Source organism: Myotis yumanensis, unplaced genomic scaffold, assembly GCF_028538775.1.
Source record: "Myotis yumanensis isolate MYYU_CA2020_CCGP unplaced genomic scaffold, mMyoYum1.0.hap1 SCAF_16, whole genome shotgun sequence".
NCBI classification, from domain to species: domain Eukaryota; kingdom Metazoa; phylum Chordata; class Mammalia; order Chiroptera; family Vespertilionidae; genus Myotis; species Myotis yumanensis.
The window spans coordinates 16,564,053-16,581,299 of NW_027223767.1; the positions used below are offsets into that span (position 1 = coordinate 16,564,053).

Consider the following 17,247-nt stretch of genomic DNA (forward strand, 5'->3'; position numbering starts at 1 on the left):
TTGGTTTTCCTCTCTGCCCTCCCACGGCTGTATTTCAGATGATGTTAACTCTAGCGTCTAACGCTGCTCTTAGCATCCATGGCCCTCCGATACACTCTATGGCTCACTGCTGAAACTCTCAAGAGAGAGCTAGGTTGGCTCTGCTCGCCTGCCTGTGGCTGAGGACTCGGTCAGGGCCCTCCCTGTCCACTCAGCTGAGGCAGGGGAGGTTCCATGCCAGCTCAGGCTCCTCCCAGCTTTTTCTCTTCAGCTCCAAACACACAGCTGCCCTAAGACACCTGCAGCTAGAGTCCCCCAGGCCCCTCACACTCCTCTTGGCCCCCGGTGCACTCCTTAGCTCTTCTCCTGACCTCAGCCTGCTGCTTGCCCACCTCAGGGCTAAACCCCTATCTTCCCACTCTTGGAGCCAGAAATTCGAGAGCTGGCTGTGACGCCTTATGTTCTCTCATCTCTGAATCTAATCCATTTCCCAGTCTTATCCATTGCATCCCCACTCGGCCTTGGTCTAGACCTCATTTTTCTTTGGAACTATTTTGGGGTTCTTTCAGCCTGTTGTCCCCTTCAATTTCTTCCCCACACCAACTTCCAGCAGGAAGCCTTTCTTTAAAAAAAATATGTATATGTGTGTGTATATATATATATATATACACACACACACACACACACACACACAATATATTAATTGATTTCAGAGAGGAAGGGAGAGGGAGAGAGAGATAGAAACATCAATGATGAGAATCATTGATCGGCTGCCTCCTGTACGCTCCACACTGGGGATCAAGTCCAAACCTGGGTGTGCCCTGACCGGGAATTGAACCGTGACCTCCTGGTTCATAGGTCAATGCTCCACCACTGAGCCACGCCGGCCGGGCCAGGAAGCTTTTCTTTAAGGCAAATCTGACCCCATCTCTTCATTGCTTAAAAAGCCTTCAGCACAAAACCCAGGCTACTATAGAGCAATCAAGGTTCTCGGTGCCCTGGCCCTGCCTCTCTGGTCTACTCCTGATCCTGGTGCTCCTGCTCCTTATGATCCGGCCGTGTGAGGAACTGAATCACTGTCCCTGGCACACAGCGGAGGTTTCCCACTTTCAACTCAGGCTGCTTTTTCTGCCTGCAATCCCTTCATCTCCATGTGTCTAAACCAGCCGTGGGCAAACTACGGCCCGAGGGCCAGATCCTGCCCGTTTGAAATGAATAAAACTAAAAAAAAAAAAAAAGACCGTACCCTTTTATGTAATGATGTTTACTTTGAATTTATATTAGTTCACACAAACACTCCATCCATGCTTTTGTTCCGGCCCTCCGGTCCAGTTTAAGAACCCATTGTGGCCCTCGAGTCAAAAAGTTTGCCCACCCCTGGAAACCTTTCCAGGAAGAGCTAGCTCTCCGTGCCCCCATGCTCCACCCTGACCCCCTCAGGTGAGGAGCCCTATACCAGAGAGATGGTAAGTTTCACCACCACCTGTTCTGTGAGGAAGTTGGAAAGAGCTGGGACGGGGTTTCAAGCCCGCAGCCCTCTGTATATGGCAGCGGGGAGGGGGAAGGACAGAACTGTCTTTTGGACAGCGTGTCTGTGGCCGGGTCACCCTGGCCACCAACTATGTGTCCAAGTACAGGTGGAGGGCACCAGCAACCAGACAGGTAGTCTGAGTGTGACATGACCGTGTGCGGTTCTGTGGGAGCTTGGAGGCACGCCCAGAAGTTGTCAGGAGGGCAGCCAGGCAGGTGGGCATGCTGACAGGTGTGTGAGCCTGCCAGGTGGGGGCTACAGTTGCTGGCAGCCCTTTGCCCTGGCTGTGGTGGTTTGGAGGCAGAGTGGGGTGGGGTGGGGTGGGCCGGAGAAAGGGAAGGCAGGCTAGCCCGCCAGAGCAAACAGGCCGCCGTCAAGCCCTGCCTTCTACAAACACCCTCACACCTGAGGGTCGGGTAGGATGGGAAAGGCTCAGGGTTAAGGTCCCTGGGCTGGCAAAGGGGCGTCAGCCCCAGGATGTGTCTGGGGGGAGGGGCATAGGGCTCCCAGCTGCTTGAATGCCTAAGGCTTCCTGTTCCTGGGACAGAGACTCTGGAGGGGAGCTACAGGGCTCTGTCCTCACCTAGCCCTGGCTAACAGTTTTTCCTGGCAGCTTAGGAATACAGGTGGGGCTGTCGTTAGGGACTGGAGTGGTGAGAGAAGAAAGGAACAGGGTGGAAATGCCAGGGATATTGGACTTGAGATCTAAAATGTCAGGCTGGAAGGAGCCTCAGCCAAAAAACCAGCATTCCCCTACCTCCCAGGCACAGGCCGACCCAGCGGGGCCCTGGGAGTAAGTCTGGGTGACCCGCCAAGGGAGAGCGAAAGGCTGGGCCATTCGGTCCACCAGCCACCGAGTGTCACTGCTCAAGGAGGCACGGCCACGGGGCACAGAGGAGCCCTGCAGCCCTGTCCTGCAAGGAAGAGGTCAGAATCGGGTACACATGGCTGGGTAGAGTCAGCCACAGGGTCAGGCTGGCAGGCGTGTGTGTGTGTGTGGGGGGGGGGGGGGGTGTCAGGTGTGTGTGTGGTGTGCATGTGTGTGTGAGGCATGTGGTGTGTGTGGTGTGTTTGTGCAGTGTGTGTCATGTGTGTGGGGATGTGATGTGTGAGGTGTGTGTGGTGTGTATGTTGTGTGTGTGAGGTATGTGGTATGTGTGGTGTGAGTGTGTGGTGTGTGTGTGTCATGTGTCTGTGAGGTGTGGGGGTGTGTGTGAGGTGTGTGTGGTGTATGTGTGTATGTTGTATGTGTGTGTTGTGTGTTTTATGTGTGGTGTGTGTGGTATGTGTGTATGTTGTGTGGTGTATGTTGTATGTTGTATGTGTTTTATGGGTGTTGTGTGTTATGCGTGTTGTGTGTATGCTGTGTGTTATGGGTGTTGTGTGTTATGTGTGTTGTGTGTATGCTGTGTGTTATGGGTGTTGTGTGTTATGCGTGTTGTGTGTATGCTGTATGTTATGGGTGTTGTGTTGTGTGTGTGTGTTGTGTGTGCTATGTGTGATGCATGTTGTGTGTATGTTGTGTGTGTTGTGTGTGTGTGTGTGTTGTGTGTGTGTGTGTAGTTGCAGTGTCTGGGAAGGCTTTCTGGCTGCAGAGGCACTGAAGGGTTTGGGATTTGAACAGCTGGCTGGGTGGGCTCTGTCCTGGAGTCTCTGACCTTGTGCAGCCAGTGGTCAGCCGAGGCCAGCTGGTGGGGGTACGACTGCCCGGGGTGATGGCTGCGTCTCTCACCCTGGAGGGGGTGCCAAGCAGACTCTTCTCTGCTTCCCTGACCTGCAGCCCCTTCTGGCCCCCTCCCCAGCGGAGCTCAGGGGCACTGGAGGGTTCTGCTGGCCCTCCTCTCCCTGGCCGGGCCTCCACCCGCCCCTCAGGCCTCTCTAGGGAGCCCCCCCCTCCCCCCGCAGTCACATTTCCTGCTGGGGTCAGGGTGTGCTCTAGGGTGACAAGACTCGTTTGCATTCTCATGTTCTGGGTCATTGTTAGAGGTCTGCTTGTAGGGGGGACCTCTAATCACTGGACGTTCGGAAAAGAAGGACGAAAGCACAAACATCAAGTAGAAGCCTCAGCGATCGCCTCCCGAGGAGACAGGCCTGTTCACGGCCTCTGGGTTAGACCCACCTGCAAAATTCGAAGGGGGTGGTGGGGGGCGGGGGCGGGTAGGGAGCCCCTCTAAGGCCAACTCCATTTGGCAACCTCCCAGGACCCAGAGGACTCAAAAGGAGGCAGCGCGGAGGCCCCGTGCTCCGAAGCCCACCCGGCTTTTGGCCCTTGGAGGCGCCCTGAGCTCTGCGACCCGGGCCAGGGTCCCTCGGGCCACGGACCCTTGGCTTCCGCTCGGGGCGCTCCCCTCCGGCGGCCTCAGTTCCCTCTTCTGCAAAATGGGCGGGTGGCCAGCCTCTGCGCCCCTGGGCGCTGCGGGGGCGGGGCGGCGGGCTCCGAGGGCGGCCGGAAGGGGTGTCAGTGCGGGGGCGGGCCCCGCGCCGCCCCGCCCCGGGGAGGGAGCCCGGGGCGCAGCATCCTGGCGCGGGCCTGGCGGCCGCTGTCACTACCGTCGGGGAAGGTCCCAGCGCGGACATGGCCTCACGCGGCGCCCGCCTGGGCCCCAGCCCCCTGTGCTCCGCGCAGTAGCCGCGCACAGAGGCGGCCTCGACGGTGCGGACGGCGCAGACGGCCGGGCGGGCGGCATGGAGGCGGCGCACCTGCTCCCGGCCGCCGACGTGCTGCGCCACTTCGCGGTGACGGCCGAGGGCGGCCTGAGCCCGGCGCAGGTGACCAGCGCGCGCGAGCGCTACGGCCCCAACGGTGAGCGCGGGGCCGGGGGCCGGGGGGCCGGGCCGGGGGCCGCGCTGCAGCCCCAAGTTTCCCCAGCTCCGCGCGGCCGCGGGGGCCCCCACCCTACCCCACCCCCAGCTCGCGGCCCCCGCGGGCGGGCAGGAAGCGAGGGCTCCGGAAGCCTCTGCAGATGTTCTTGGGGCGCCCGGCGAGACTGCGCGGCCACCTTCGCGGCGGGTGGTAGGGTGGGCGGGTTCGGGTCTGGAGACCGGACGCCAGGCTCCCCCTCCGCGTCCCCTCCCTGCAGCCCCAGGGACCTGCACAGCCCCTCAGACTTCCCCCCACCCCAGCCCCATGCACCCCTGCAGCCGGAGCCCACCCGCCCTCGGTCAGCGCCGGGTCCGCGCGGCGGGCATCCCCCGCGCACGGTGCAGGTGCGCACCCCGCCCGCTGACGGAGGGCCCGCGGGGACTGAGGCCCTGCCGCCCAGCTGCCCCCAGGTCTCCTCCGAGTGCTCAATAGCATGCCCGGGAGGTGCAGCATGTCAGCTGGCAGCCGCGGCGCCCCCACCCCCACCCCCAGGTCTTCCTCTTTCCGCAGCCGAGGCGGATGTGGCTGGCGGGAGTCGGTGGGGGCTTTGAACTGCCGGGGCGAGACCCACCCCCTGAGGGTGGCAGATTCAAGTCCTCACTCGGGGAGCTGCCTGGGGAGCCCTTCACCCCTGGGTGACCCAGAGCGGTGCTGCCCACCTCTGGGCAGGGAGGGGGCCTTCTCGCTGTTGCTGTCTGGGGGGGAGAGGTATCATTCCTTCCTCATCTTCAAAGGAATGTGGGGTTCTCCATCCACCCACAGGCACAGCGAGTGCCAGGGGCTGCGCGGACGTGCCCCGCCGCTCGGAGGCCTTGGGTAGAGGCGGCAGGTGCAGAGGCCGCTCCCCAAGTGCCATCCAAGGCAGGGCTGTGCACACCTTGGCCGCCGCAGACTGTTAGAGGCGCACACGGACATGCACGCCCCCCCCCCCCCCCGCCCCGTCCCGTACCCAAAGCACAGCTTGAGCTTGAGTCCCTCAGGGCTTGGGGCCTCGCCCTCCCAGGGTTCCCCTCGCCTTCCCGGGGTCCCCAGGCAGCCAGAGGGGAAGGCGCCCTGGCCCGGGTGCCTCACTGCTCCCAACTGGCTCAAGATTAAGAAGAGCTGTCAGAAAGGGAGCTTGGGGTTTTGTATTGGTTTAGAAAAACCACCTCTTATATAAATATTATCTTTCTGGAGCAGAAATCCTTTTTCAAAAAAATTAGTTGCTATATTTAGTTGCGCTGTGGGAGGAACTGGGGAGATAAATATTATTTAATGCCCCCATTAGTGACTTGGCAGGGAGGGTGTCGCTGCTGCAGGATGGCGGGGGGCAGGGCCTGTTCCCCGACCCTGGGGTAGAGGTAGGGTCGGGGTCGAGGTGGGGGTCGGGCCGGGGCCGGAGCAGCAGGTCCGGGGGTTCACAGCCTCTTCTGTGCTGCTGTGGCCTCGCGTGTGCGAGTCCGGATTCCCAGGGGAAACTGGAGACCCAGCCCTTGGTTCTGCCTCCAGAGTCACACAGATGCTGTCCTGTAGGACCCTGGCCGCTACCCCTCTCCTTTCTGACCCCATGTCTTTGTTGGTGCAGCAAAAGGGGGGTGACTGAGAAGGAGGGAGACTCTAGTTCTCGCCATGCTCTTTTGCCTGGGCGAGGTGCCCTGGCCACTGAGCCGGTGTGCGAGGTGATGGACAAGGATGGTGGTGTGCTGTGTGGGTCCACAGAGGGGGGTGTGCATAGGAGCGGGGTGTGTGGGTGCCTTGGGGTATGTGCATTAGGAACATTTGGGGGGCCATTGATGGCTCCCCTGAGTCCTCTGTGCTTTGACCGTAGTGATAATGAAAGCTGAGTGTTCGTTGAGCACTTACTATGTGCCAGGCACTGTTCTCGGGACTTTCATCTCTCCTTTCTTCTGAGAACAGCTGTTGTCACCGCATGTTAGAGGAGACAGCGGAGGCCCCAGGAGCTTAGTCAGCTTGCCCAAGGTCACAGAGCAAGTGGCGGAGCTGGGACTGGGAGCCTGTCCCCGTCCGTGCCTCACTTTCCCTGTCTGCACAAGGGGCTCAGATTCTGCAGGCTCTGGCACCTGGTGTGGGTGCCTGTGCTAGGAGTTGGGGTCAGCTAGGCAGGAGCTGTTCCAGCTCGGCCCCCAGCCCCTCCGAGTCCCAGAGGGCTCTTCTGATGGCTTTTCCTCAGGAGGCCTCAGGGCTCTGGACGTGGTCAGGTGAGGAGAGGAGAGCCAGCTGCCCCTTCCGCCTCCTGCTTTCCCTGCCCAGCTCCTGCCTGAGGGGGCGGCCGGGGTGTCCTATGGTTTCTCCCAGCACGGCCTCTGAAGGGGACTGACAGGGGCGTGGACCCTAGCTCTGCCCCTTCATAGCTGTGTGACCCTGGTTGAGTCTGCCTCTCTGTGCCTCAGTTTCTTCGTCCTAAGTGAGGCTACAAGAGGCTCCGTGTCACAGCGTTGTTTGTGAGTGTTCGTTACACCAAACCATCCCTCCTTGTAGCAGAAGCGGCGGGCCTGGCTTTGGGCCAGAAACTGGATGGTGGGGTGGGCTGGGCCTGCTGGTGGAGGGGAACACCCCAGGGTCAGCGTCCCCCCAACCCCAGGAATCTATGCACCTGCAAGGTCGTTAGCGCTGGTAACCACAAGGAAGTCATTTGCTTAAGTCCTGAAGTTTGCAAATTCTGCCAGTGGGAGGCAGGGACAGAGTGGGGGATCCCGCCCTTTCACCTCAGAGCTGGGGGAGGGGCCTCAGCTGTGCCCTCAGCGAGGAAACCAGCCAAGGAGTCCCCCATACACACAAAACACCGCCTGTCCCAACCGCAGCCAGGCGGGGTGTCCTCTGAGGCCCGACCGGGCAGTGAGCAGCAGGCCCCTTGCCCACTGCCTTTCTCGGCAGGTCCCAGAGGTGCCCAGGGCTCAGCTCCCTCAGGGGAAGGGTTTTCTACATCCTTTAAGTTTATTTTTTGAACAAAAATTAAAATGTGCACGAGGGACAACGTTCAGAGGGCAAAAAGGATACACAGTCATGCCTCCCCAGCCCTGTCCCCAAACATGAACTCCCAGCGTCCGGGTCTTGGGTCTCCTCCCCCAGACCTTGTGCGCATGGGCACGCCTAGACCTGTGACCCATCATCGTTTTACACCGAGGAGCGGATGGCTCGGGCTGCTGGGCCCCTGCTTCCCCCGGGACAGGCCTCAGCGGTGGTGCCCCTTGGGCTCCCCGTGGCTTTATCCTGCGGCCGTCCCAGCGTTTCTTCTCCGGCCTCTGCTGGGCGCTAGGCTTGTTCGCAGCCTCTGCCACCACACCAGTTACAAGGCATGTCCTTGACCCCATGTCACTTCACTCTTGTGAATATCACCGAAGGATGAATTCCTAGAAGTGGACTTGCTGGGTCAAAAGGCGCGTGTAGTTCACGTCTGACGGTCGTTGCTAAATCGTTCTCCATAAAGTCGCACCGGCTGGCCTGCCGGTTGCCACCTCACCGTGGCAGTGTGCTATTGGCCACTTTCGTCTGCGCCAACCTGCTGAGAAAAGTGTCCTCTGGTGGTTCCAGTTTGCATCTCTCTGCTTCCGAGTCCGCTTGGGCATTTTTTCAGAGGCTTAGGGGCCATCCGATTTCCTTATGTCATGAACCGGCTGGCCGTCACCTTTCTGGACGTGAGCCAAGGCAGGAGGCAGCAGCCAAGGTCGGGCATCCTGTTAAGTGGGCCAACACCCAAGGTCCCTGGAAAGCCCAGTGACGTGGGAGTGGGGAGGGATCCTGGGAGCCCCAGGGTTGGTATCTTTTTAGGGGAGCTAGCTTCCTGGCTCTCAGGCAGCCATCTGTGCGGTGGGTGTGCCGGCCGCAGGGCTGCCAGGTGGGAGGGCTGGCTCCCAGTTAGATTCCCGCCAGCAGTGTCAGCTGTGGCCTTATCTCCTGTCCTTAGCGCGGGCCCCAGGTGGCCGCTGGAATTTTTCGGAAGCCCACAGAAACCAGGTCAGGAGGACGGGGGCAGGCAGGAAGGAGGAGGGAGAGAGATCCGAGGTGCCAGCCTCAGGCAGACCTGTCCTCCTTGGCCTCCGAGTCTGAGGCAGAGCAGAGATGGGCCCTGAGACCCCCTCAGGGCCTCGCAGGTGTGAACCGACTCTTGGATCTGAGGGGTGTGGCTCTGCAGGGAGTTAGAAGCTCCAAGTCTTTCAGGCTTCACTTTGGTTTCCACACCCTTATTGGCCAAACAGTGCCCCCTCCCAGGGCCGGCCTCAGGCTAGTCCCTTCAGAACTCCCCATCCCCCTGCACCAGGAGCTTCCTGAGGCGGGGCCAGGTCTGCCCGCAGCACAGCTGGCGCACGGATGCTGAGCAAAGCCTTCTCCGGGTACTTTAGCGCCAGATCAGCCAGGCAGGCAGGCGTGGGCCCTGGAGAGCAGGACTCTCTTCCAAGGCCCCCTGCAGTGCAGGGCCAGGCTGCCCACTCTAGGTGGGCCCTGGAGACCGGGCAGGGCCAGGTGGGCTGGGCGGGGCTGCCCAGGTAAGGCCTCTCCTTTATTCTGCAAGTGACAATTTAATTGCTCTGTAAATTTACCTTTGAGGAAGACCTTGGTGAGCACTTGCCTCTCTCGGCTGGAACTGACATTTAGAAGCTGAAATACCAGTTTCCAGTGTTGTGAGAAGGAAGGAGTCCAGAGCGGGGGAGTGAGGGGAGCAGGTGGTGCTTGGGTCCTAGGTGCAGCCCTGGCCCTGTACCACCTTCTCCCGGGCTCTGGGCTGTGGGCAACTGAGTAAACAGCCCTGCCAAGCTGTGTGGGCCCAGGGGTGACTCAGCGCCTGCTGCCCTGAAGGTGCTCGGCCAGGTGGGGCGGCCCCACACTGATGACTGGCCAGAGCAGGGTGATCCCGGGAGGGGACTTCTCCCCTGGGAGAAGCCTTCCTGGGAGGCTGGGGTTCAGAGGAGGAGATGGGGAAGGGCGTCCTGCACAGAAGGAATGGCCCAAAATCTTGGAGGGGGGACACCAGGGGAGGTGGTGGCAACCCCGAGGCGCCTCGCTTGGCTGGCAGATGTCTAAGATTCTGGAAGGGCAGCCGGGCAGATCTGGGAAGGCCTTGAAGACCATGCTAAGGGTGGTCTTTATTCTGCAGGCCAGGGAGAGCCACTGGAGATCTATAAACCAGGTGGAGACAGGGCCATTCGTTCATTATAGTTGTTTATGGAGCACCGACACGTTACTCCAGGTGCTAGGGACATTGCACTTAACAAAGTTCTGTCACGGAGCCTACGTTCTAATAACTATTATGGCCAATGTTTCTTGAGCATGTACGGTGTGCAGTGCATATTCTAAGTGTTTTATGCATAGCATGCCATTTAATCCTCACACCACCCCTATGACATAGTGACTGTGATTACCCCCAGTTTGCAGATGGTGAAACTGAGGCCCAGAAGGGGTCACAGAACTACCAAGAGATAGAATAGGATTTGAAGTCAAGTCCTCTGGTCCAGACTCCTTGCTCTAACCCTGAAGTTTCTCTGATCACATTCTCTTTTGCCCCCCAGGACCCACAGGCTAACTCCCAACACCCGCTTCACACCCATCCCACCCTCCCTCGGGCAGCCCAGCCCCACATCAGGCATCTGTGGGCATGGGCCAGAGCAGAGGTGGGCTGGGAGAGGGCGTTAGTGGGAGGTCCAGAGGTCCTGCAGAAGAGCAGGGGGGCTGCCTGCCCCCGTGCTGGCCCAGCCGGGCCCTGGAGGGAGCACTCCTCCTGTGCAGCCTGGCGGATGGCGCCTCGAGGTGGGCAGGGTGGGGCATTCTCCTCATTTAACTAGTGGGCATCTGGCACTGCTGAGAGCCCAGTGCCACCATTTCAGGGGGAACTGGTTCAGCCCTCCCCCGCTATGTGCAGCCGGGTCAGATAGCAAAGGGGAGCCAGCATCGTACAGGGATGCCCAGGGAGCGGCTAGCTAGAGGGTGCTCCATAGCCCCTGGGCTCGGTCACGTGACAGAAGAATTGGTCGTCTAGGGCAGTGGTTCTCAACCTTCTGGCCCTTTAAGTACAGTTCCTCATGTTGTGACCCAACCATAAAATTATATTCGTTGCTACTTCATAACTGTAATGTTGCTACTGTTATGAATCGTAATGTAAATATCTGATATGCAGGATGGTCTAGGGCGACCCCTGTGAAAGGGTCGTTCGACCGCCAAAGGGTCGCGACCCCACAGGTTGAGAACCGCTGGTCTAGGGTTTTGGCAGGATTGGAGTTTGAAGCAGACCAGGCCTGAGCTGGCAGGACCTAGTGACCCCCAACAACCCCTGTGAGGAGAGCAGAGCCTGTGGGCACGGATGGTTTTGGCTGGTGGCTCTGGGGCCACAGTAGAGGGATGCGCCAGTTGATAGAAGGAGAGCCATCCAGCTCAACAAGCAGGACATGAGACAACAAGTTTTTTCAGGTGACCTTGGCTCGGAGGGGCAGAGGGACCGGGAAGGCAGGACAGCCTAGGAGTTAGTGCAGGAGGTCAAGAGGGTTGAGCAGAGGGTTGAGAACTACCTGAGCTCAAAACCATTCTTGCCACTCCCACTTCCCGCTGTGTGACCATAAACTAGTCGCCCAACCTCTCTGGGCTCCAGTTGTCTACTCTGTAAAATGGGAATAATAATGGAACGCTCCTTCTCAGGTTGTTTGAGAGTCACAGGAGAGTAATGCACGTGGGGCGCTAACAGGGCATCTGGCGCATTCAGCACTAATAATTCTGCTGTAATTTATCGCGCGCGTCCTCTCTGTGCTCAGCACACAGTGCCCTCCCATTTACCTTTGGAGATAAAGGAGGTAAAGCACCTGGCACGCTGTTTGGTACATAGTAGGTGCCCAGTAAATGGGGCTCTTATTAACATTAACGATTATCTTCACAGCAGCCCTTCAGGATAGGGTGGACCCCCGTCTTCCAAATGAGGCTCAGAGCCCCCCAGGAGCCAGCTGCCCAGGCAGGACAGGAGCACATGTGTGTGCATGTGCAGGTTGGGCAGGTTGTCTGCTGTGATCGCATGGCTGGCTGAGCCTCCCCCAGGGATAGTGAGTGGGACGGGGGGAGGGGGGAAAGCCTTGTGGTAGAAGCCAGGTTTGGGGAGAAGCGGGTATCAGTTAGGACCAACTAGACCAGCGGTTCTCAACCTGTGGGTCACGACCCCTTTGGCGGTCAAACGACCCTTTCACAGGGGTTGCCTAAGACCATCCTGCATATCAGATATTTACATTATGATTCATAACAGTAGCAACATTACAGTTATGAAGTAGCAACGAAAATAATTTTATGGTTGGGTCACAGCATGAGGAACTGTATTAAAGGGCCAGAAGGTTGAGAACCACTGAACTAGACTATGCTGCTGTAACAACCCCCAAATCTCAATGGCTTCAAACAATAGGGGTCCTGTCTCGCCCACTCTGAATATGTGTATGTCAATGGCTCTGTCTCCTGCACCCCGTGACTCGGGTGCACAGACCAGACACCTCTTGCAGATTGCTGGCTTCTGCAGTGGAGGGACAAAGAGCTCCTGACCTGTGCCGTCCAATACGCAACCACTGGCCTCGTGTGGCTATTGAAATGTAAATGAATGAAAATTAAGTAAAATTTAAAAGTTAGCTCCACAGTCACGCTAGCCGCTCGCCACCTTCCCAGTGCTCAGAGCTGCCTGTGGCTGGCGGCTGCTGTGCGGGACAGCGCAGCTGCTGGACACTCCGTCTCAGACAAGTTCTTGGACCGCAGTCCAGTGCGACGGCCTGGAGCTAACCCAGGGCCTTCTTTTCACAAGTCCCATGGAGGCCGGGAAGTGCTTACAAGGTGGGAGAATCGGAAGTACTGTAAGGTCTCACCTAACGATACAGGTTCTAGAAACAGTTGCAAAACGATGTATAACAAACCCAATTTTATGATAGGCTCTTTGGTAGAAACTGGTTAAGTTCCTGCGGCGTCTCGTCAACATTGTTATGAAACGACACTGAACGACATGTTAGTTGAGGACCTGCTGTATTTGGGGGACAGCATAACGACCACCAAAGAGTGGGTCCTGGGTCAGCTTGGGGGTCAGAGAGCAGAAGTGGGGACCCGCGTGGAAGGGTAGAGAAAGAACTCGCGAGGCAGGGAGAGGGTGGCTTGAGGGGAACTAGCTTCCCAACCCCAGGCCTTGCTCCTGCCCAGAAAAAAGAATGCGCTGAGGAGTATGGTGGCCTAGGTGCTGTGTGCCTACCGGAGGGTGAGGGAGGCAGCGGGAGGGGTTCGGGTGGGACTTCCGGGTAAGCTCCCTTCGGCCAGGGACCCTGAAGATGCCCATGAAGGTGGGGGTGAGGGGTCTCCCGGGCAGAGCGCAGCAGAGGCAGGCTGACGGGTGCCCGAGGCTGGCGCTGTTCCAGCCGAGGTGGGCATGGCTGAGACGACCGCTCAAGGACCCTCCTCCATTAGGGAATTGGCCCAGAAACCAGGCCTAGCCCTCCCCCCGCCTTTCCTGTTCACTTCAGCTAAATAGATCAGGAGGAACACGTCTGTTTGATTTTAATCTCAACGCAGGACACTGGAGATTACATTTTCCACGGAAAATGTCAGCCGCTGCCTAAAATAGGACTTTGGCGAAAATGCTAGAAAGTGTATTTTTAGGTTATATGTTTCCCTCCTGGATTCCTGCAGCCAAACCGTAACGGGCTGCCTGATACTCTTTACGGTTTGGCTGCCAGGTGCAGGCCCCAGATCTTCCAAACAGGTGGCCTTCGAGAGGGCTCCCACGGGGGAAAATGATGGGCAGGCACTCGAGCCCAAAACAGGTGGACAATGTGAAGACTGGTGTCGAGAAAGAGGAGGAGGAGGAGGAGGAGGAGGAGGAGGAGGAGGAGTGGGGGGAGCCAGCCTGGGGTGGGGCCTCAGAATCTGACCCATTTCCCGAGTGATACCAGCGCTGCTGGCCCAGCCTGTCCCCGGAGGAGCCAGGGAGAGAGGAGGCAGGGCTTAGGTCAGCTGGGCCTCCGGGAGCTGAGCGTGCAGGGGTCCTCCCTGCCTGGCTGCTGGCTGCTGTGGCCGTGTCCAGGAGGAGCCCCGGGGGGTGTGGGGCTGAGACCTCGTCCTGGTGCGGCAGGTGCGTCAGAGGCAACCCAAGCCCATGTTCAAAATTCGAGGGGTTGGGGTGGGGGACATTGGTCAGGACTGGGCAGCCATGGAGAAGGAGCCGCACAGGGCAGCTGCTGACTTGCTGTGACCTCGGGGTCCCTCTGTGACTGGGGGAGGGGCTAGCCTGGAGGCTCCGGAAGGACTCCCCTGGCCTGGTCTTGTCCTGGGGGAGCCAGGCCACACCAGACCATCCTCAGCCAGAGTGGGGTGTGTGTGTGTGTGGCGGGGAGTCGGGGGGAGTCCATTCTGTGACTCCAGAGAGCTGTGGGCATGTCTAAACCATCGTGGGGGCACAGAGGGAGGGGCCTACTGCATAACCCAATCTTCTCTTGTCTCCGCATGGCTCCCGTGGCTGCCGATCCCACAGAGCTCCCGACCGAGGAAGGTGAGGCTTGTGCCAGGGCGGGCTGCAAGGCCACTGGGTGACATCCTTGGGCCATTTATGGTCACGTTGTGTCCTCCCCTCCTGGACAGAGTGAGGCCCTGCCGAGCCCCCGAGCATCGCCCACCTGTGCCTCTCCAGGCCTTGGGCCCTCCCTCTGAATGGTGGTGGTGGTGCGGTGGGTGTGGGGGGTGGGGGTGGAGGGGGTGGTAGCCAGGTGGTCTCCGAGGCTGTCCCAGCTCTGAATGGGGGCAGGCCAGCTGGTCAGGGGCCCAGGCCTCACACCGTGTTCCTGTTCCCAGGGAAGTCCCTGTGGGAGCTGGTGCTGGAGCAGTTCGAGGACCTTCTGGTGCGCATCCTGCTGCTGGCCGCCCTGGTCTCCTTTGTAAGTGGGGCCCCGTCCCACAGCATCAGGCAGCCGGTGGGAGGCGGGGAGCCAGGCCGGGCCAGTGCTCAAAGCCCCAGGCTCTGAACACAGGGCTGTCTTCCCCGCTATTGGCATCCTTGGGCCCCTGCCCACCCAGCTCTGCTCAGAGGTCAGCTTCCCCTGTGAACCCTTGCAGCCCCCACTGGACCCCACTCCCATCTGTCCCGCCCTGGCTGCCAGCATCTGCCCCTGCCCCTGCCCATTTTAGCTCAGGGTTTCTCAGCCTCAGCACTACTGACATTTGGATCAGCTGATCTCTGTTGGGGGGCTGTCTTAGGCACCGTAGAGTATTTAGCAGCGCCCCTGGCCTCCACCCACCAGATCCAGTGGCACCCCCTGTTGTGACAAGCAAGTCTCCAGAGGTTGCCTAATGTCCCCAGGAAACGAAGTCACCCTGGTTGAGGGCCCCTTCTGTGGCTCCCTGTGCCCCTCAGAAGACTTGAGGCCGCAACCTCTTGCCACCTCCCAGGGCTGCTGCATCCCTTTGCTCTCGCCCCTTCCAGCTGCCCGGACCCCTCCTGGACCCGCAGGGCCATGGGGTCAGGATGGAGTGGGGAGGGGGGCAGTGGTTGTCATTGGGGAGTGAGCAGCAGAGACCCACAGGTGATGCAGACACATGGCTGCCCTGAGGGTAGACGGGATTCCTGCTCCATCCAGCGCCCAGCAGGGCCTGGGCGGAGACCTGGTCTTGGGAACTTGGAGCGGAGGGGCAGCAGGGCCCTGGTGGGACTGACCCTTCCCGTCTAGCCAGCTGTGTCTAGCCCTCCTGGCCGCTCCCTGTCCCTGTGGAAACAGAGGACTCTTACAGAGAAAAAAGTCTACCCTAAAATGGCGGAGCCGAAAGGGTGCTGGTACGGACGGACACACGGAGGCAGTGGAGGGGAGTGGCAAGTTCCCAGTTAGGCCGAGCGGTGGGAATGAGACTGGCACCGGGTCTCCTGCTTCGGGCCCGGGCTCTGGCTGCAATCATGTGGGTCTGGCCACCGGCCTCCGGGCGGGAGCCGGAAGCAGGATCAGCTGGGCTTGTTAAAACAGACTGCGGAGCTGCTGACTCCGGAGGTCTGGGATGGACCCCGAGAATCGCATTTCTAACAGGTTCCCAGGTGGTGCTGCTGCTCGTGGGGGTGGGAGCCCCACGCTTGGAAAACCTCAGCTAGGCAGACAGTGAGACCTGCAGCTGCCAGCTGTGCAACCGGCCCAGGTCCCTGAGAGCTGGCGGGTGGGACTGGGCTGTGGTGGTCGCTACCCACAGAGGCTGCGTGTCCGCCACGGCCTTCTCAGAGCAGCCCTCTCCACGCCCCCAGGGGCATCTTCCCCCAAAGCAGGGGAGCAGACAGGAGACCCAGGCACAAAGGAAGTGGTCAGCAGACCCTGGCCCACAGCAGAGCCCCAGTTCACCAGCTTTGACCCCGGCAGGTCCTGGCCTGGTTCGAGGAGGGCGAGGAGACCATGACGGCCTTCGTGGAGCCCCTGGTCATCGTGCTGATCCTTGTGGCCAATGCAGTCGTGGGCGTGTGGCAGGTGGGAGACATGGGGGCGGGGCTGGGCTGCTGGGTGCGATCTCTCCCTGGTGCTGGAGTCCTGCAGGCCCTTCTGCTTCCAGCTCCAGCCCAAGCCCCAAGGGTGTCCCTCCAAGAGGGGGGCCTGCTGGGGCCAGGAGTACAGACCGCACCCGCCCTGTGCTGCAGGAACGCAACGCCGAGAGTGCCATCGAGGCCCTGAAGGAGTACGAGCCCGAGATGGGCAAGGTGCTGCGCTCCGACCGGACCGGTGTGCAGAGGGTCCGCGCGCGGGACATCGTCCCTGGAGACATCGTGGAAGTGGCGGGTACATTGGGGGCCCCTTCTCTTCCGTGGTGATGCTGGCGAGCCCATCCCTCTCGGTGCCCCCGTCTTTCTGGCTGTCCATGTAGATCTCTCCAAAGCTCTTGGCCCAAACCCTGTTGGACAGGTGAGACCGTAGGCCAGAGGACAGGGCCCACCTGAGGGGTCACAGCTGGGATCCTGCCTCCCAGCCCCAGCCTTGGGTCCCGGCAGCCCTCCTGGCTCTTCCCCGGAACCCGAGGCCGGGGTGGTGCCCAAAGCCACCCTCAGCCAAGCCTTTCTCCCTCCGCAGTGGGAGACAAAGTGCCTGCTGACCTCCGCCTCGTGGAGATCAAGTCCACCACGCTGCGAGTGGACCAGTCCATCCTGACAGGCGAGGCCCGGAGGCGGTGCCGAGCGGGGCTGGGTCAGGGCCTGGGGGTGTCTTCACACGGGGCTTCTAATTTCCGATTCCATGACCAGGTGAGTCCGTGTCCGTGACCAAGCACACAGATGCCATCCCAGATCCCAGAGCCGTGAACCAGGACAAGAAGAACATGCTGTTTTCTGTAAGTCCATGGGCCTTTACCTGGACAATGATAATAGAGAGAATAACATTTAGATGGATCAAGTAAAGCCCTACAGGGAAGAACCTCATCGATTATTGACAACACATAAGTTCATAGTAAAATAGTAGCTGTGCCTGTGTTCGTTTATTTAATCTTCACAAGACAACACCTTGGTTATCTGCATTTTCCAGCAAGGAAATAGGCACAGAGATGTTAAGTAAGTGGCCCAAGGTCACACAGCCAGTGACTGGCAGAGCTGGGATGTGAATTTAGACATTCTGACTCCAGAGCTTTTCCTCTTACCTGCTAGGTTTATCCTGCCTTAAACTGGAGAGGGGTCGAGTTTGCCTATAGTCATTCAACGGAGAATGTTCTAGAGCAGCGGTTCTCAACCTATGGGTCGCGACCCCCTTGGTGGTCAAACGACCCTTTCACAAGGGTCGCCTAAGATCATCGGAAAACACATATATAATTACATATTGTTTTTGTGATTAATCGCTATGCTTTAATTATGTTCAATTTGTAACAATGAAATTGGGGGTCACCACAACATGAGGATCTGTATTAAAGGGTTGCGGCATTAGGAAGGTTGAGA

The 17,247-nt window shown here is 59.4% G+C and overlaps 1 protein-coding gene across 3 annotated transcripts in view; it reads left to right on the plus strand.

The window, feature by feature from the left end:
• Window positions 1-4,051: 4,051 nt before the first annotated feature.
• The window catches only part of ATP2A3 (ATPase sarcoplasmic/endoplasmic reticulum Ca2+ transporting 3), a 34,529-nt gene continuing 21,333 nt past the window's right edge, over window positions 4,052-17,247 (plus strand). For all 3 annotated transcript variants that reach the window (XM_070395308.1, XM_070395309.1, XM_070395310.1), the window contains exons 1-7: window positions 4,052-4,313; window positions 13,840-13,857; window positions 14,157-14,239; window positions 15,698-15,802; window positions 15,970-16,108; window positions 16,397-16,477; window positions 16,567-16,652. In XM_070395308.1, coding sequence (XP_070251409.1) covers window positions 4,196-4,313; window positions 13,840-13,857; window positions 14,157-14,239; window positions 15,698-15,802; window positions 15,970-16,108; window positions 16,397-16,477; window positions 16,567-16,652 — 630 coding nt within the window. In that variant the 5' untranslated portion in view covers window positions 4,052-4,195. The remainder of the gene's footprint in view (window positions 4,314-13,839; window positions 13,858-14,156; window positions 14,240-15,697; window positions 15,803-15,969; window positions 16,109-16,396; window positions 16,478-16,566; window positions 16,653-17,247) is intronic.